The sequence below is a fragment of the Mus caroli genome, unplaced genomic scaffold (genome assembly GCF_978045245.1).
Source record: "Mus caroli unplaced genomic scaffold, Mus_caroli_1 scaffold_3, whole genome shotgun sequence".
NCBI lineage: Eukaryota > Metazoa > Chordata > Mammalia > Rodentia > Muridae > Mus > Mus caroli.
In genome coordinates this window covers 26,585,493-26,606,622 of record NW_028227258.1, presented here as the reverse complement: position 1 = coordinate 26,606,622, position 21,130 = coordinate 26,585,493, and the positions used below count along the sequence as shown (strand labels likewise).

The 21,130-nt window shown below is 41.1% G+C and overlaps 1 protein-coding gene across 4 annotated transcripts in view; it reads right to left on the bottom strand.

Annotated features, from left to right (window-relative positions):
* Tet2 (tet methylcytosine dioxygenase 2) overlaps positions 1–21,130 on the bottom strand; it is an 81,438-nt gene that overhangs the window by 17,334 nt on the left and 42,974 nt on the right. For all 4 annotated transcript variants that reach the window (XM_029475012.2, XM_021158820.3, XM_029475014.2 and 1 more), the window contains 3 exons: positions 4,437–7,651; positions 1,882–1,960; positions 515–608 (listed from right to left, as the gene is read on the bottom strand). In XM_029475012.2, coding sequence (XP_029330872.1) covers positions 515–608; positions 1,882–1,960; positions 4,437–7,605 — 3,342 coding nt within the window. In that variant the 5' untranslated portion in view covers positions 7,606–7,651. The remainder of the gene's footprint in view (positions 1–514; positions 609–1,881; positions 1,961–4,436; positions 7,652–21,130) is intronic.

Here is a 21,130-nt window from a genome sequence, read left to right as displayed (position 1 = left end):
ACAGAAAAGACATGCAGGGTCTTAGCTGAAGGCTTTCTTTAAGTGGCTAAGTGGCACTATAAATACTAACCTGTTGTTTAAAAGATTAAAAACTGTTTCTTCACAGTCTAAGGACTATTCTTTAGACAGTGGTTTGACCTCCCTATAGCTGTGCCTCTTTAATACAGTTCATTGTTCCTTCATAGCTGTAATCCTGCTACTGTTATGAATAATAATGTAAATATCCATGTCTTTCAATCATCTCGGGTGACCCCTGCAAAAAAAGTCATTACTTTTACACAAGGGGTCACAACCCACAGTTGAGAACCACTGCTTTTGACCTCAAAATTATTTCAGTTTAATGGTTTGTTCATGATTTCAGAACCCTTCTGCCTTTAGAACACAAGGGTACACATAGTATATATATGCTCCTTCCAACTGGCAATGCTCTTTGGCAAGAATTGGGCAAGCCAGTTCCTGAGGTTAGAGAAATGATTGAGCCCGAAGACCAAGATCACACACAAGGCAAACTTACCCATTTAGCAATAGGACATCCGTGAGAGCTCTTGCCTTCTTTACCAGTATATATGACTTTTTCAATCCTAATAGCTTTACCCTTCTCTCCATACCTTAAAGAAACACATACTGTTATTAGATGACTTCAAGAAGCAATCAAGCCATTTGGACATTTAAGTGTGTGTGTTTTTTTTCCTTCAACCACATCTAAATAAAGGGTTTAATTTACTTAAAAAAAAATTGGTCTAAGCCAAGCGTAATGCACAATAGTCTTCTTAAGTCTTTTCTTCAGCATCCAAGTTCACCAGAAATGACCATGGATTTTTCTGTAATTATATGTTGCATGAAAAGTATTGGGAAAGATATTATAAAGTTTGCTAAATTCAATTCTTGAAACTATTTGATTTTTCATCCTTTACTAAATTTATCTTACAGCTTGGATAATTCTAAGTTTTTTGAAAGCTTGTGTGTGTGAATTTGTTTTTTGGGTTTTTTGTTGTTGTTGTTGTTTTTGCTTTCTCTGTGTAGCTCTGGCTGTCCTGCAACTCACTCTGTAGACCAGGCTGGCCTCCATCTCAGAAATCTGCCTGCCTCTGCCTCGCAAAAGCTTGTGTTTGTAAAGACATCTGGCCAAAAGCTAGTATCCAGCTATCTTGGAAAAGTTAGAACTGTAGAAACAGATTGTATTCTTGGTGTGCCAAAGTGCCATATAGTGTTAACAAAAGAAAACTGGGTAGTTCTGGCAGGGTACCATGGCTGGGGGGGGTGAGCTACGTGGTGAATTTCTACATAATAACTTTGTAAAGCACATGATTTGAAAATAAAGCCAAGAATATTGTATACTGCCCCTACAATGCAAATACATTTTAAAAGCAGCTCTGCTAATGGCCCAGATCCCTTCATTCAGACCTCAGTCTATAAGAAAAGCTGATTCAACATACAGAAGTGAAGCATAAATACCACGGACTGACAGTTTTCGAGGCTTTCAGAAGAAAGTGAAGTCTCTCAGTCAGCAAGAGAAACAACTCATTTGCAAAGCTAACTAACTCGTACTGCTTCCAGTCATTTCTTCTTGGACACACCATCGAGTAGGTAGGAGAGAGCCAAGTGAGCTTACACTTTGTAACCTGTGCCAGCACTCTCATGCAGGTTGATTTGTCTGTGCCTGGATTTTCCAGCATCCTTGTGCCAGCTGAGTGACTATTTGTCCTGTCAAATATTGTGACTGTAGTGAATAGCAGTGTATTGGGTTGGCAACCCTGGAATAGCTAATCCTACTGATAATTACTTGATTTATACTTGTTTACTGTGCTGTGTGGGGGACTGGAAAAACTGCTGTATACAGAGGGTAAACATTAAGCTGCCCTGTGCCTTTGAGTTAATTACCTTTCTTCCATGAGTGTTCTAATAGCTGCCACATCAGGACCAGCTCCTAGATGGGTATAATAAGGAGCCTCATCTTTTTCTGTTGAGATAATAGAAGATTATTATAGACTTCAATTATACCAAATATTAAGGCTACATCCACAAAGATTATTCTCCAGTTGTATATTAATGGCCCTAAGTAACTTTAATTTTTTCTTTAAATTAAAGTACATTGATGGTTTGTTCTATTAGAAAATGAGTGAGCGCCCGACTCGCCAGCAAGAACGATGATGCCACAATAGGATCCTTCTGCACACGTTTATTGGGAGAGCTCAATTACAGAGGCGAAAAGACCCCGAACCCTAGAAATGGCACTGCTTATATAGGCCTAGGAGTGACGTGTCCATACCTGATTGGTTATGCTACCATTACCTCATTAATATGCCTCGGGCCAGGCAGGCAAAAAACTCTTATGCACATGCGCACATTGGTTGTTTACCAATAATCATGGGTGGTGGCCAGTGGTAGCCAGTGCCATCTTGTAATGGCGTTTGCGGCTTCCCACAAAAATGTGCAAAGCCAAGTAATACATACTATTGGAAATACATACTATATTTCAAGATATAGAACCAAACAATAAAGAATTTTAAATATATTATATGTAAGCAGGAAAAAGAAGCTTTTTTTGGTCGTTTTTTGTTTTTTGTTTTTGTTTTTGTTTTTTTTTTAATGAGTTCTGTTTCCTTAGGGGATATGGGGTTGTATAGATATTTTGCCAGCTCTTGATTTAACTTTGTGGAATCTGTCTAGAATATCATCCATTTCATCTATATCTTCCAGTTTTGTTGCATAGACAGGTTGTTCAATGGAATAGAATCGAAGATCCAGAAATAAAACTACACACTTATGGACACTTGATCTTTGACAAAGACGCTAAAACCATCCAGTGGAAAAACGACATTTTCAATTAATGGTGGTCAATATGTAAAAAAATGAAAAGATTCATATTTGTCCCCTTGTAAAAAGCTCAAGTCCAAGTGGATCAAGGACTTCAACATAAAACCAGATACACTGTATCTAATAGAAGAGACAGTGGGAAAGAGCCTTGAACTCGAGGGCATGGGGTTGGGGGTGATTTCCTATACAGAACTCCAATGGCTCAGGCTCTAAGATCAAGAATTGATAAATGGGAACTCATCAAACTGAAAATCTTCTGTAAGACAAAGGACATAATCAGTCAATAGGACAAATCAGCAACCTATAGATGGGGAAAATTTTTTCACTAACCCCACATCTGTTAGAGGGCTAATATCCTAAATATATAAAAGAAGCTAACCTTCAAAAAAAAAAACCCAAACAACCTAATAAAAAATATGGGGTATAGAACTAAACTGAGAATTTACAACAGAGAAGCACTTAAAGAAATGGTCAAAGTCCTTAATCATCAGGAACTATAAATCAAAATGATCCATTCCACCTAACACCAATCAGCTTAGGTGACTGCATATGTTGGTGAGAATGTGGAGAAAGAGGAATATCCCTCCATTGCTGGTGGGATTGTGAACTGGTACAACCACTCTGGAAATCAATCTGGCAGTTCCTCAGAAAAACTGGAAGTAGATCCACCTGAACACCCAGCTATACCACTCCTAGGCATGTACCCAAAAGATGCCCCACCTTGCCACAAGACCACATACTCAAACTATATTCATAGCTGCCTTATTTGTGATAGCCAGAAGCTGGAAACAACCGAGACATCCCACAATAGTAGAATGGATACAGAAAGTGTGATTAAGTTTACACAATAGAATGCTATATTCAGCTATCAATGAGGACATCATGAGTTTTGCAGGCAAACAGATGGAACAAGAAAATATCATTCTTGAGGTATCTCAGACCCAAAAGGTTAACAAACCAAAAGGACCAAGTGAGGCTGCCTCAATCAATCTCACTTGGGAGATAGAAGAAAAGTAGAGAGCTGTGGGGAGGGAACTGGGTAAGAGGATAGGAGGAGGGGCAGAGAAAAAGGGGAAGATGATCAGGTATTAGAGGGAGGGGGGAGCATAAGAGAAGCTCCAAGTGCCAGCAGATGTTGGAGGTAAGAAAATCTCAAGACTCAAAGACCTTAGATGAAATGCCCAACAGTGGGAGAGGAAACTTGAAGAATCTACCTTCAGTAGAAAGTCAGAGCAGCAAGTGGAGGGATGGGGTTGCCATCCCTGTCAAAAACTCTGACACAGAATTGTTCCTGTCTCAAAGGACTGGAGGGACAAGAATGGAGAAGAGCCTGAGGTAAAGGAGATCCAATGACAGGCCCAAATTGTGATCCATATCAATGGGAGCCTGCAAGGCCTCCCTGATGCTATGGAGTGCTTACAGACAGGAACCTTGCTTGGCTGCCTTCTGCGGCTTTGAAAGACTTGAATTCTCAGGGGTTGGGGAGGCCTGGTCTGTAAAAAGATTAAAAGATTTAAAAAAAGGAAAATGGGTCCCAGACTCCAGCTTAAGAAAGAAGCAACATACATGAAGATGATTAGCTAACTCTGGCAAACACCATGTATGTTCCTGGCACATACCTGGCTTGCATCCTTCACATTTGCCATTCTGATTTTGTACACCAGGAGTATCTGATTCTGAAACATCGTTGAGAACAGAACAAGCTGTTCTTTTGGTTGCTTGAGGCTCTGCAGCTCGGGGGTGGCTCTCCAATTCTGCAGCCTGGGTATTTGTGGGCACTTTCACTTGTTTCTGTGACTTGAGAGTCAGAGCCTTATAGTCACAGAGTGACTTGAGCTGAAACTGCCTCAGGTGCTGTTCCATGGTCTCGAGGATGCTCTTTGGCTGCCCATTGTCACAGCTTGGAGAGGAGATCTCTTGCTTTATCCTTCTGGACATGTTTTCTTGTGGCGGTGACAAGGAGCATCTATAGGAAGAAGGTTTGGATACAGGCTCAGTCTTGATTGGCCTAAGCATCTGGTTATGACCAGACTGGGATTGCTGTATTTGCTGCTGTTCTTGCTTCTGTAAGAGAAGCCACCTTAAGGCAGCATGCTTCTGAGTGTCCTTCTGAGGAGGGGTCTGTGTGTGACTTCCTCCTTGCTCAGGCACAGGAAGTGCCTTTGCTTGATTATGCACCAAATACCTCTGTTGAGCTGCCTCGGCTGGTGGAGCTGGAGACTCACCCTGGCTTCTGTCTTTAAGCCCCTGCAGAGACGAAGCTTGCTGAGGCTTCTGCGCTTGTTCCTGAAAGCACCGGTGATGAACGTCCTGATTTGGGGTCACATTATTCGGGAAACACTGCATGTTCTGCAGGTTTGGGGTCTTACTTCCTACAGGATGTAGAGCTTGTTCCCGCTCACAAGCCGGGTGTGTGTCATTTGAAGGGAGAATCTGTAAGTTGCTCGAATTTGGTGTTAAGATCTTCGAATAAGGAAAATTTTTATTTATATTTTGTACTTGCTCCAACCCCCCCTGGGTATTATTGTGAGTTTGGAAATTACTTGATTTGGAGTACTGATTTCCACCACAAAAGCTTTCTTCCACTTTAATCTGGCCAAAGCACGAGCCTTCTCTTTGCTTACCATTGCTACCTTGGAGATGAGAGAAAGTCTGAGGCATTTGTTCTTTATTCTTCCTCTGTAGCTGCTGCTGCTGCTGCTGTTGGCAGATTTGAGGGAAATTTGAGTTCTGGGATGCTTGTGTTTGTGATGCCTGCGTATGAGGAGTGTATTGTAAAAAGCCTGATAACTGTTGAGTCTCTGTGGCCTGTTGACTCAAATGCTTATCAGTGGAGGGATTTACTCTTTGCTGGAAATGATACTGAGGAACACTCGGTGCTTGCGGGTGAGCCTCAGGTGACAGATCTGTCCTGGGGATGCACTCCTGGTATGAAGCTTTCTGGAACTGAAGATGTTGGTCCCCCATATCTGGAGACGGTCCTTGGTTCACTTGCACTTGGTACATTTGTGCCTTCTGCTCTGGCTGGGCTGTTTTCTGGAGGTAGGATAGCCTTTGGAATCCTCCTGGCATGTTGACATTGCCAGTGGACTGTTTGGAGCTCATCTGATTGACAGGGCTGGTCTGAGAGTGGAGGACTGAGTGCAAGGATATATCCTTGCGTTTTGTCTGATGGAGTGCTTCATGCAAATTCGGGGCTTTCAGTTCTATCCAGCCAGGTGCTGCCTGTACAGAGCCTTGCGTTTGTTTCCCGTTTGCATCCTTCGGAATCTCTTGCTCCCTGTGCCCCATCAGGTATTGGCTATGTTCTTGTAAACCTCCACTGTGGTCATGATTTGGCAGGTAATACATGAGATATTCTGACATTTTTCTTGATTTTTCATGGCACGGTGAGACACAATCATTCTGATGCTGTCCTGGAAGCATCAAGGGGGGGTTGGGTGTATGTACAGATGGATTCAGACTCTGGCTAGATGATGTCTTGGGTTGATGGTCTATTTTCCCTTCCCTTAAAAGAGTCAGGTTGCTTCGGTTGGGGTAGTGATGGTGTTCTTCCAAAGCTACATCATTCAGAGCGCCTTTTCCTTCTGAAGGAGGCTGAAGAACAAGACGGGGAGCAAGAAGTGATTGTGACGGTGGGGTCACAGTAGTGGGAGAGATGGAATCTTTAGGGAACATTGAGCTTTGCCTGAAGTAAGCACCATTGGTTTCCTTTTGCTTTGAATACTGTTCAGAGCTGCCATGAGAAGCTTGCAAATCCCTGTCGGAACTAGGATAGTATTCTTCAGCAAATAGCTCCATGCTTCCTTGGATGGTTTTGTTTTCTGCAAGAGATGGGCCTATCTCCAAAACTGACTTTTGTTGGTGTTCTGCTTTCTGAAAAGGACAGGTACCTGGTACTCTAGCTGGTTTACTGGCATTATCAGCATCACAGGCCTTAGTCACCATTGCAGCTGGCTCTGGAGGCAGCTGCGAGCTTGAGGTCTGGGAGAAATTGATCTGTGCTGAGGTAAGCGATGGTTGAGGGATCTCGTGGGACATCTCGATAGCAGCCCGACTGCTAGGGGCGTTTACATGAGATGCGGTACTCTGCACGGCAATGGAGACACAATCTGGATAACACTGTGTTTTTTCCAGGAGTTCACCACGTGTGTTCTCCTCAGAATGGGCAGAAACTGTAGCACCATTAGGCATTAGCACAACCTTGTTTTTAAGTAATGTAACGCTCCTGCCTTTTTCCCCTTCCTGCTCGTTGAGAACCTGAATTTCAACTCCATTGTAGTTCCGTGTTGGGAAAGCATCAGTGTCTGCACCTGAACTTTCCTGGGCGATCGAGGTCACGGGCTCTCCATTATCACTTAGTCCGGAGACATTTGGCTGACTGCTGCTTTTACCGGGGTTTTTTTCTTGGCTTTCCTCGAAGATATTGCTTTCTCCCTTAGCTTTTTGGTCTAGTTTCAATATCTTGTTTGGATGGAGCCCAGAGAGAGATGGTTCGCTGACTGTGCGTTTTATCCCTCCATTCTGTAAGCACCTGGAATACCCTCTGTCTTCATGTGGACTCTCATGGCTGCTCTGGCTGCCTTTCATGTGGGGTATTCCATAACAGCTTTGGGAAGATTGCCACTTGGTGTCTCCATTGACTTCTAGATGAGGTCTCTCTGCTAACGGGCTTCCATTCTGGAGTTTGACAGCCAGAGGTTCCGTATGGCTGATGGGAGACGGTGATGCTATCAGGAATGGACTCAGTCTGGTGCCCTCAGCATGGGTGGTTCTGTCCTGTTCCATCAGGCTTGCTTCGGGGCCATCCACAAGGCTGCCCTTTGAATGAATCCTAAAGACACAGAAAAAAAAATAATAACAGCATTACAGTAACACCAATACCTAGATCTAGCAAGCAGATGCTGATTTTCAACTTTAGCTATTCTTGTCTTCCCTGCATGGAGCAAAGGAACAATGGGATAAATCCCAGCTGTTTATACCTCCCCAGTAACTCATATCAGAGAAAAATCCTTTTCTTTAGCCCTTGCTGAGCTATCATGCTTCTTCCTGTGTGATCCTGGAATCATCTCCATTAAAGATGGATCAGCTCTCTTATCTCATAATCCCCAGAACAGCTTCTGAAACTGGACCCTCAAGTTCTTCAAGGCTACCTCCAATTTGTTATCTATCAGAAGATCAGAAACAATGTTCTAGAGTCTAATTCTGGTATCTTTTCCTCTTTACCACACTTGATTGGCTATGGCAGGCCTGTAGCAATTCTTTAACAAATTCTTTAACAGGGAATCTCCGCTCATGTCAGTGCTGTCAGTGTATACTATGTGGTGATGGGGTGAAAGATACAGCTTAAGAAAACCCAGAAACCCCTGAGCTAGGGATGTGACAGAATGAGGTGATTCCTGCAGCGTGCAGGAAACTCTCCCCAGGTTCAGCATTCAGTTTGAAACAAATACACATACCTCTGACCATCTTCAAGGGTGCCACTTCTAGGTGATTTTTCCACAGATGCAGGTGAAATGAGTCAACACATAAGGACACTTATCACAAATGCTGATGAGTTGAGTTTGATTCCCCCCAGTACCCACATGAGAAGGGTGAACTCCTACAAATTGTCCCCTGAGCCCTACATGTCTGTCATGGCACCCATGTATGTATGTATATATGTATGTATGTATGTATACACACACACACATACACACACAGGACAAGTAAATATAATTTTAAACCATGCAAAACCTAACAATTGGTCTCAGATGCAAATATGCATCTTCCCTATTTTTCAGTTTATAGTCTAGCAATGACATCCATGTTGAGGGGCTAATCCAGCTCACTTGCCCAAATGTACACTCTCACGCACACCCACGTATACACCTACAGAATAAAAACAAATGTTTAGATCATAATACTTCTCCACTCATCTAGTTATATTTTTGTCCCACCACTTCTTTAAAGATATTCACAGTAGGGAAGGGCACTATTGGTCTGGACTAAAATGGTGTTATATTAGATTAATACTTACCTACTTTTAGACCAGACAAATGAAGCAGAGGAATAATAGAGAAATGCTGAAAAGCAACACTGAGGTTATTACATTTACCAGGACATGGTTTTTTACACTTTTAATTCCAACATAGGCAGGAGGATCTGAGTTCTATGACAGCTTGGTCTATAGTGAATTCCAGGCCATCTAGAGCTATATAGTGAGACCCTGCCTCAATAGTAAGACTGTGTACACTCGTCAATGAAGAGAACCAAGTGAAATGCTGTCATGGTTTAAAGATTTAGTAAAGTACAAAAAAAAAAAAAAACCCACAAAAGTAAGTATAGCTTTAAAATCTAAAATCAATCAGAAGTTTTGACAATTATATTGCAGTTATAACAGGATAAGTAAACTCCAAAGTTCTATGTGCAGTAAAATGCTGTAGGCAAGAGGGGTGGAGGACTTAGGTGATGTTCTGAAAAGGAGAGCAGTGGCCTGTGGGGTCCCCAGGTGTCCCTCTAGTGCTCACCTGGTTCCTGTCTGCTAACATTCAGGATGGCTACATGGAGCTCTATGGCTATCGCAACAATTTACATGTCTTATTGATGAACTTACATCAAGAAGTTCCTAAACTTCTGCTGAAAAGAATGCCTGGACTTGCTTTAACACATATGTAACAGCTGACCAAAAGGCAGCCGAAGAACACCGATGGGAAGAGAGCATTGCTCAACTGCCTTTATACCTATCATTATGTGCACTACTTAAAGTTTAACACCAATTCTTCTTATTAGACAAAAGTGATGTCTCTTTCTTTCTATGTGGTTTACCTCCTTCCAAACTTGAAAGAACAGGAGACTGACTGCCATCACACCCAACGCATTAGACATGAATATATGGTCACAAACTACTATTTCACCCTTGAATTATGACTAAGTCTAACTTGAAATGTGCCATAGAGTGAAAAGGGGCCCTGAAATCTCAATTCTAAAGAAAATCCATAGCAGGCGAGGGATGTAGCTCAAGTGCGGTGCTGTGTCCCCAGCACTGCATTATCTAGGCAGAAGGCATAGGCAGAGAATCCTAATACTCCAAAGAACAATCATCAGGAGGCCAAGGTTGTTTGTTCTCAGTGGCACAGTGAATTCAAAACCAACCAGGCTCAAAGACAATAACATTTATTTTCACTTTTTGAAATTTAAGCTTCCATGTCATGTAGCATCATATTTTTATGGGTAATTCTGGGTTTGAGTAGTAAGGAAATTGGTAGAAAGAGTTGAGGGGAGGGAAGGAAGAGACAGGAAAAATTTAAAATTAAAAATTTAAAAGGTACATTCTTTTGGCAACTGTACATCCAATTCACATATAGCAATCAAGTGTAATTACTTATAGCTACTACATGTGTATAGTTCTGGTGTTAAAAAAATCTGCAGGCTCTGTATACAGTGTCCTACCTAATTGAAGTACATTCAAGACCTTACTCTATTATGATCTACTCCACATAATTTAACATATTTTAAAGTGTCAAAGCGCTGGAGAGATGGCTCAGCAGTTAAGAGTACTGGCCACTTGCTCTTCCAGAGGTCCTGAGTTCAATTCCCACAACTACTTGGTGTCTCACAGCCATCTGTAACAGGACTGATGCCCTCTTCTGGTATTTGAAGACAGCAACAGTAGTGTGTGTGTGTGTGTGTGTGTGTGTAAATTAAAAAGGATTTATTTCCTGGGCAAAGCAGTGCGTGAGGAAAGCTAATGGCTAACCTTTTAATGGAAGTCCAGGGAACTTGGACACTGTCCTTGATAGCTACTGGTTAGGTCCTGAAAACAACATATCGATTCAGAGAATAGAAAGGAAATATTGCCTTTGGCTTTACTATGTCCTAAGCCACACCTTTTGCATTAATGTTATAGGATCCTGTATCTATTTGAACAGTACTTTCACATATGCAGGCTTTGGTCTTATTTCTAGTAGAGAGAATGAATAGCTGCCATGCTATAGTGATCTGGCTCATGGAGGTTTTCTTAAGTTGACATAAAGTCGCGGTTGTTTATGACAGGGAGACTCTGTGGTTTGTATTTGATCTATTTACCTAGTAGTTAAGATATTGGGTTATTTTTCAAATTTAAATGACTGTAAAACAAGGATCCATCTTCAAATAACTATAAACTTCTTCTGCTGGAGTTATTTTTGCATGGCTTTCCTCAGTCCACTTCCTATTACTAATAGCATAGGGTTGGGAGAGAGGCTTATTTTGGCTTTCTATTCTCAAGTGGCGCAGACTTCCTGCTGTTTGTGACTGGGGGGCAGTCCAGGCCATGATGACAGAGACAGGAGTGTGTGTGCTGCTCTCTCTCTTTTTTTTTTATAAAGCCCCCATCCCGAACACCTGAGTTGGATCCCAAAGCCCCTGCAAGTTGTCATTTGACCCACACTCACATGAGGATCTTACCCCTGATCCCAGTTTCAATCACTTCTGGATGCCCTACCTCTAAATACCAAGCTCCTACCCGTTCCTTGTTGAGGATTAAATCTCAGCCACATTTTACAGGAGGAGGAAAAATTGTCACATTCCCTTTTCCAGTTGAAATAACAGACACAGGCTTCATTTACTATCTACTTAGAAGTGAATTGATGAGATTAGACACTTCTAAAGTACTGCGATTTCTGGAGATTTATAGATGGTACCATTATGTATTTATTACACCTGTTTGTTTGCTACATGAAGAAAGTTGTCGTGATTACTAAGGAATGTTATCATTAGAATCACTACTATTTTGAGGCAGGGTCTCTCTGGAACCCATGATGGCAGTCACACCAAACTTGGAAAGCATTGTTTATAAGAGGGGTTAGCCAATGTCACTTATGAGGATATTGGCCAATGAAAATTAGGATACCACTTTTCAAAAATGGTTACACACACACACAGGGAAGTATAAACCAAAGGTCCCTTGAGAAACCTGGAAAGTCTGACTAGTTAAGCTTCCTATGGATGCTTCAGATCTCACATAGTAACAGCTACACTTAAAACAAATAACTCATTTTAAACATATTACACTTAAGACTCATGGCTAACTGCAAGCTGCTGAAATTCATCATAAATTTTTGTTAGGAATTAATACCTAGGGTTATTTAAATCAAGCCCAAGCTCCCTGAGCCCCACATATATTTGGTGGTAGCCATTCTGGCTGTCAGAATTGTGCTGAAAAAGAGCTCAGAATCACAGAATGACATTTTACCTTTTAAAGGCTGTAAAGGCTTTAAAATGGCATTCAGATGAGATGGTATGTGATCTTAACTGTACTAAAGATGTATGGAACATTTCAGAGAAGCAGGAAGGACCTCATTGTTCTCCCACTGTACATATGTGAATACTGAGAAACTGGATCCTACTGGGGACATGCAGCTCTCTGAAGCCCTTCCCCTCACAGAATACAAAGGAAATCACAGTTTAGGGAGATTTTTACTTTAAGTGCATATTTTGTTCTTATTTGAGCCTATCTGCAGGCTTCTTATCAATGCTCTGAAAGGCAGTTTGCTACATGTCTATGAACCTGTAGTTATTAACAGGATTAAGAACATTTGCTTATCTTTAACCAGGGCCAACTTCCTCATGTGGTCTGAAATAAATAAAATATACAGCACTTAGAATATGAAATGTGAAGTTCCTGTGACCGTTTGTTGAACTGAAGATCCCCACTGCCTCATTGTGATTGCTAGCATTACAGGTGTGAGCCACTGTAGCGGCTGCTGCTCATTCCCTAAAATATAAACAAATACAAGGTTGGGTTCAAAAGTTTGAATAAATTATTATTCACGGGCTGGAGAGGTAGCTTAGCAGTTAAGAGCACTGGCTGTTCTTCCAGGACTGGGGTTTAATTCCTAGCACCCACAAGGGAGGTCAGAACTGTTTCTAAGTCAAGTTCCAGACAGATGTGTAGGTCAAACACCAATGCACATTAAAAAAATATATATACATTCACTTTCACAGACATAATTTAGAACCCACTGTCCATATGTTTATATTTACCTGCTTATTCAAGTAGCCTAATATTCCTCACAATGACTGGCTGTCTGAGGAACCAAATTTAGGTTATACCAACTATAACTATGTCACCCCCCCCCTTTTATTGTTGGAAAGCTTAAGGGTAAAATTATAAGAAGAAATGTGCCACCATTCCATGATATCAGCTAGTTGTACAGACTTTACAAAGCATGTTTATGCTGAGTGTGGAGGCACATCCCTTTATAAACTTGGCACTCAAGAAGCAGAAGCAGGTGGATCTGAGTTGAGGCCACCCCTGTCTACAATAGTGCATTCCACCAGATGCCCCTCAACAGAGGAATGGATACACAAAATGTGGTACATTTACACAATGGAGTACTACTCAGCTATTAAAAAGAATGAATTTATGAAATTCCTAGGCAAATGGTTGGACCTGGAGGGCATCATCCTGAGTGAGGTAACCCAATCACAAAGGAACTCACACAATATGTACTCACTGATAAGTGGATATTAGCCCAGAAACTTAGAATACCCAAGATACAAGAGACAATTTGCAAAACACATGAAACTCAAGAAGAACGAAGACCAAAGTGTGGTCACTTTGCCCCTTCTTAGAATTGGGAACAAAACACCCATGGAAGGAGTTACAGAGACAAAGTTTGGAGCTGAGACAAAAGGATGGACCATCTAGAGACTGCCATATCCAGGGATCCATCCCATAATCAGCTTCCAAACACTGACACCATTGTATACACTAGCAAGATTTTGGTGAAAGGACCCTGATATAGCTGTCTCTTGTGAGACTATGCCAGGGCCTAGCAAACACAGAAGTGGATGCTCACAGTCAGCTATTGGATGGATCACAGGGCCCCCAATGGAGGATATAGAGAAAGTACCCAAGGAGCTAAAGGGATCTGCAACCCTATAGGTGGAACAACATTATGAACTAACCAGTACCCCGGAGCTCTTGACTCTAGCTGCATATGTATCAAAAGATGGCCTAGTCGGCCATCACTGGAAAGAGAGGCCCATTGGACTTGCAAACTTTATATGCCCCAATACAGGGGAACGCCAGGGCCAAAAAGTGGGAGTGGGTGGGTAGGGGAGTGGGGGGGGTATGGGGGACTTTTGGGATAGCATTGGAAATGTAAATGAGGAAAATACTTAATAAAAAATATAAAAAAGAAAATAGTGCGTTCCAGGTCAGCCAGGGCTATGCATAGAAACCTTGTCTTAAACAGAAGTATCAGTGGCACAGATTCCTTCTGGTCTGAGCCAGAGCCCTGAGCAGACCTTGGGCCTGAACTCTGCAGCCAATCCCAACACCCAGAGGAAGCTCCACTCTCAGGAGCTCTAACACACCCAGAATCCCAGGAGCTTGGTCACACCAGAATCTCAGGGTCCCAGAGGCAGCTTTACTTCTAGGAGCTCTGACACACCCAGGATCTCAGGATCACAGAATCACAGGATCACAGAGACAGCTTGACTCTGAGGAGTTCTGACACAACCAGGATCACAGAAAGGATGGGCTCCAGTCAGATATAGCAAGGACAGGTAGCACTAGTGAGAACCAGATGGTGGGAGGCAAGCGTGAGAACATAAGCAACAGAAACCAAGGCTACTTGGCATCTTCAGAACCCAATTCTCCCAACGTAGCAAGTCCTAGATAAACCATCACACGGGAAAAGCAAGATTTGGATCTAAAATCACTTCTCACGATAATAGAGGACTTTAAGATGGACATAATAACTCCCTTAAAGAAATACAGGAGAACACAGGTAAACAACTAGAAGCCCTTAAAGAGGAAACACAAAATCCCTTAGAGAATTACAAGAAAACACAATCTAACAGGCTAAGGAAATGAACAAAACCATCCAAGATCTAAAAATGGAAATGGAACAATAAAGAAATCATGAAGGGAGACAACACTGGAGCTAGAAAACCTAGGAAAGAGAACAGGAATCATAGACACAAGCATCACCAACAGAATACAAGATATAGAAGAGAGAATCTCAGGGGCAGAAGATACCTTAGAAAACATTGACACAAAAACCAAAGAAACTGCAAAAGGCAAAAATCTCCTAACCCAAAACATCTAGGAAATTCAGAACACATCAAGAAGACCAAACCTAAGGATAATAGGTATAGAAGAGAGCAAAGATTCCCACCTTAAAGGGCCAGTAAGTAAATATAGTAGAAGAAAACTTCCCTAAAGAAGAGATGACCAGCCGGGCAGTGGTGGTGCACACCTTTAATCCCAGCACTTGGGAGGCAGAGTCAGGCGGATTTCTGAGTTCGAGGCCAGCCTGGTCTACTGAGTAAGTTCCAAGACAGCCAGGGCTACACAGAGAAACCCCTTCTTGAAAACCAAAAAAGAAAAAAAAAAAAAAAAAAAGAAAGAGATGTCCATCAACATACAAGAAGCCTACAGAACTCCAAATAGACTGGATCAGAAAAGAAATTCCTCCTGACACATAATACCAAATTCACTAAACAAAGAATATTAAAGCAGTAAGGGAAAAAGGTCAAGTAATATAAAGGCAGACCCATCAGAATTACACACCAGAGACTAAGAAGAAAGCTAGAAGATCCTGGGCAGATGTCATACAGACCCCCTAAGAGAACACAAATGTCAGCCCAGGCTATTCTCAATTACCATAGATGGAGAAAACAAGATATTCCATGTCAAAACCAAATTTAGACAATATTTTCCCACAAATCCAGCTCTACAACAGATAATAGATGGAAAACAACAACATAAGGAGGGAAACTACACCCTAGAAAAAGAAAGTAATTTTTCAACAAACCCAAAAGATAGTCACACAAGCATAATTCCACCTCTAACAAAAATAACAGGAAGTAACAATCACTTTTCCTTAGTATCTCTTAATATCAATGGACAATCACTTTTCCTTAATATCTCTTAAAATCAATGGACTCAACTCCCCAATAAAAAGATGTAGAGTAAAAGACTGTATATGTAATCAGGACCCAGCATATTCCGGCATATAGGAAATACACCTCAGTGGCAAAGACAGACACTTAGTAAAAGGTTGGAAAACAATTTTCCAAGCAAATTGTCCCAAGAATCAAGTTGGAGTAGCCATTCTAATATGGAACAAAGTCGACTCAATAGAAACAGATGTATAAAAGTTGGGGTCATAGACAGGTGCAATTGACACTTAAAACGAGCAGAATGCATAGAAACAAACACTTATCGAGGACTAATTGGCTATTCTGGGTCTTTTGTTGTTCCATATCAAATTGAGGATTTTCCTTCTATTTATGTGAGGAATGAGATGAGGATGTTGATTGTGATTTCATTGAATCAGTAAATTGTTTTGGTAGGAAAGTCTTTTTTCACAATGTTAATTCTACCAAGGTATACATGGGAGGTCTTCAAATTCTTGTATGTTTCTTAATCTCTTTTGTCACACATTTAAAGTTTTCATTATAGAAGTCTACCTCTTTTGTTATGTATATTCTAAATATATTATTTTATTTGAGAAACTGGGAAGAGGAGCGTGTCCATGATCTCTTTCTTAGCAGGCTTCTTACTCATGTATTAAGACTGGTAAATTTTGTAAGCCAATTATGTATCATAACACTTTGATGAAATTATTGATAATTTCTAATTTTTCTAGTCAAATTAGAAATAAGAACATAAGAATATAATCTTCAATTGAAAATAATTTGACTTAATATTTTCCCATTTTTATCCCTTCTCTTGCCTTATTGCTCCAGCTAATATTTCAATCACATTATGATGGGCAGTATGGAGAGTGGGCAGTCCTCTCCCACTGCTGATTTTTTTTTTTTTTTTTTTTTTTTTTTGGTTTTTCGAGACAGGGTTTCTCTGTATAGCCCTGGCTGTCCTGGAACTCACTTTGTAGACCAGGCTGGCCTCGAACTCAGAAATCCACCTGCCTCTGCCTCCCGAGTGCTGGGATTAAAGGCGTGTGCCACCACGCCCGGCTTCCCACTGCTGATTTTAATGGGGCTTATTAATGGTTTTATTCATTTAGGATGATATTGGCTATGGGTTTGTCATAATAACCTTTATTATATTGGAATATGTTTCCTACAGACCTACTTGTTCTACGGCTTTTATTAAGAAAGCATGTTGAATCTTATCAAAGGTTTTTTCTTTTCTTTTTTGCTTACATTGAGATGATCCTATGATCCTTGTATTTTTTTTTGTCAATGTACATGGTTTATTAATTTATTTCTTATATATTAAAAAATAAAATCAAAGAAAAAAAGTATCTTCATTGAAAATACATCTCTTGATTGATAGTGAGCATTTAACAAGGAAGAGTTTCTGCAGTCACAGTTCTCCTATGAGTTTAATTTTGTACTTTCTCCTGCCTGTGACAATAATTATAAATTCAAGTCACATCAACAGCATCTGTGAAACAATTACTGCATGGAGGGCTGAGTCTGCAGTCTAATCCATCATAATTATGACAGTCCTCTTTCAAGATGCTATGATGCATGACTTAAAAATAGCGCATTAGCGTGCAAATGGATCAGCATCTCATTTCACCAATGTGCGTTTTGTGCTGTAATATAGCCCAGCACCGTTTGACTTTCTCTGAATCACTCAGATGATACCCATATCTCTCACCATAGAAAACTGCAGATGGTGCTCAAAATTTGGAGGGCTTTTTGTTTTCGTTTTTTGGATTACTGGTCTTGTACAATGGTATGTATTTTCCAGCTCTAAATGTAAAAATACACTTACACAAGAAGTACAATAAGGCAGTAATTTTTACTATAAATACTTTCTCTATATACTAATAATACACACACACACATACACACACACAGAGTCAATGAATCATGTTTGTGTGTGAATTTATCCAGATTAATGGAAGCAAATACTTATAGCTACTTACGGGCAGGAAATGTATCTACTTTAAAGTCCATGTCCCAGAATCAATTTGGGGGTGGGGGGAGGTCATTGTTTGTCACCCTGTTATTTCCAGTGACAAGCTTTATTTTTTTTGGTAAACTCATTGATTTTTGGTTTTGAGACAGACTTTCTCTGTGTAGCCCTGGCTGTCTTGGAACTTACTCTGCAGGCCAGGCTGGCCTTGAACTCAGAAATCCGTCCTTGCCTGTGCTGGGATTAAAACCATGCACGACCACTGCCTGGCTGGCTAGGAATGATCTCTTGGCATGGAGAAAAGCTTAGAAACCATACATAGCAATTAATAATCTCCAGAGCAATGTTTTATTCTTATTACCAAACTGGAACATTATTTATATCTACCATACATTTATTTCAAGATTATGTGCAGTGACCCATTGTAATGGTAAATTTCCATTACCCCAGATCTAAAGCTCAAGAACACGCTGGATTACCCCGTAAGTCCCCATCTCAAAGTGTACAGGACAGTGGACATGATTACGCACCCTTGAAAACAAGCTTCTTGTGACCAAAATGCCACTTTTGTGTTCTTATAGTCTAAATCTACCAAATCCCTCCATTTAGTTTTTTTGCTCTCTTTTTAGAAGATATGTATTTATTTGTCCATCCATCATCCATCCCTCCACCCCTCCACCCCTCTATCCATCCATCCATCCCTCCATCCCTCTATCCATCCATCCATCCACCCATCCATCCATCCATCTAGGATGTCAGGGCTCCTATTTGACTACTTTCTACCTCCTTCCCTTGAAGCAGGGTCTCACTTATATTGTATTTGAGTTAGTGGCCAGCAAGCCCCAGGAATCTTCCTGTCTCCATTCCCTCAGCACTGGGATAACTAACAGGCATCCATTTAAACGCAGGTGCCCAGAGGCTAGCGGAGGGTATCAGTGTTGTAAGCTATTGGATATGATGAATGTTGGGAACCAAATTCTGTTGAGCATGTCTAGCCTGAGCCATCTCACCAGCCCTAGTTCAGTTTCTTAGTTGATTTGTCTGTATGGTCCTACTTTTTTAGTAAGAAAAATATATGGGAATCAACAGCTACCTATATTCTTAGACTGGTCTTAAACTCTGTTCAGCAGAGGATGACCTCCGGCCTTGACCTCCAAGATTACAGGAAGCTGACTTTACTATTTCCTTCCTTGTAAGAACTTTCTATAGTGGAGCATTGGGAATGTACTTCCATCTCTTGAAAAAGGACTTGTGGGAACAGAGAAATGGCTTAATAGTTAAGAGCAATTGTTGCTCTTCCAAGTTCACTTCCCAGCACCCACATGGCTCACAATCTTCTGTAACTCTAGTCCCAGGGGATCAGATGCCCTCTTTTGGCTTCTGCAGGCACCAGGCATGCAAGTGGTAAGGACATATGTACATATAAAGGCAGACAGACAACCACAAAATAAAAAAAAAATTTAAGTTAAAAAAAAGGAACTGGATAGTAGTGGCATATATTCAGTCTTAGCACTGGGGAAACCGAAGTAGGCAGATCTGTGAGTTTGAGGCCAGCACTTCTGTCTAGCATTCTAGAACTGCCAGGGCTACACAGAAAACCACAGTCTCAAACAAACACCCCCCCAACCCAAAACAAAACAAAAAGAAAAAGGGAAAAAGAAAAGACCTGTATATCAACATCCTTAGAAGTCCCTAGCCTTTCTATAGAAATACTGATAAGATAGCACTTATACACACACACACACACACACACACACACACCTATTCTTCCTAGGGTAGCCTTCCCTCCATACTTGGATGGAAGGCTCTGACTGTCAGGCTTTTTAGAAATCCTCATTAGGACCATTTAATTACTGTCTTTGAAAATTAAAAATTTTATCTTAAGAGTTGGGATTATCTTAAAGAGGCAAATAGAGATGGGGGTGGGGGTTGGGGGGGGTGGGAACCTCTAATTCCTAAGTAAGACTGCCACTGGCAGTTAAGTAAATGTGTTTTGCAGTTTGTAACTAACTCAGTCTCCCAAGTAGGAGCATGCCTTGTGTCAGTCCTCACTTACCCATGCACCAGTTAATTCTAGGACTGTTTCTTACAATGGGTTTGTTTGACTTTCTGCTAGCTGGAATTTGTCATAAGTACATTGGTAAACCATAAACTTAAAGCTAAATCTGTTTTTCACTCCACTCCTCTAGGATCTACCACCACTTGATTGTCTTTGGTATCTTCAAGCATTGCCCAAAATTTTCAATTCAATTCAAGAAAAAAAAAAAAAAAAGATAGATCTTTCCAGTGTGAGCCAGTGCCTTGAGCAGACCTTGGGTGCTAGCTCTGCACCCAATCCCACAACACCAGAGGAAGCATGCCTCCCAGGTGCTCTATTACGCCCAGGATCCCAGGTGAGGTGGCCACAACATCTGCTCGGGATGTAACTGGGCCCCCCAGGATCCAGGGAAGCAGGAACTCCCTCCCACCCAGCCAGAGGCATAGGTTCCTTCTGGTCTGAATCTGTACCTGGAGCAGACCTGGGATGCTGGCTCTGCACTCACTCTTAAAACCCCCCATGCTCATGGATTGGCAGGATTAATATAGTAAAAATGGCCATCCTCCTGAAAGCAATTTACAGATTCAATGGACTCCCCATCAAAATTCCAACTCAATTCTTCACAGAGTTAGAAAGTACAATTCTCAAATTCATTTGGAATAACAAAAAACCCAGGATAGGAAAACTATTCTCAACAATAAAAGAACTTCTGGGGGAATCACCATCTAGGGGCCTCAAGCTGTACTACAGAACAATTGTGATTAAAATAAATAAATAAATAAATAAATAAATAACCTGTATGGTATTGGTACAGACACAGTCAAGAAGATTAATGGAACAGAATTGAAGACCCCCACACCTATGGTCACTTGATCTTTGACAAAGAAGCTAAAAATCATCCAGTGGAAAAAAGACATTTTCAACAAATGGTGCTGGCTCAACTGACATGTAGAAGAATGTAAATCAATCCACTCCTATCTCTTTATATAAAGCTCAAGTCCAAGTAAATCAAGGACCTCCACATAAAACCAGATACCCTGAAACTATTAGAAGAGAAAGGAGGGAAGAGCCTCAAACACATGTGCACCGGGGAAACTTTCCTGAACAGAAAGAACACCAATGGCTTATTTATGCTCTAAGATCAAGAATTGAAAATGCGGCTTGATTGCAAAAGCTTCTGTAAGGCACAGGACACTGTAGTAAGAAAACTGCAACCAAGAGACTGGGAAAGATCTTTACCAACCCTACATCCGATAGAGGGCTCATACCCAATATATACAAAGAAGTTAGACTCCAAAGAACCAAATAACCCTATTAAAAATTGGTTACAGAGCTAAACAAAATTCTCAACTTAGGAATATCGAATGGCTGAGAAACACCTAAAGAAATGTTCAGCATCCTTATTC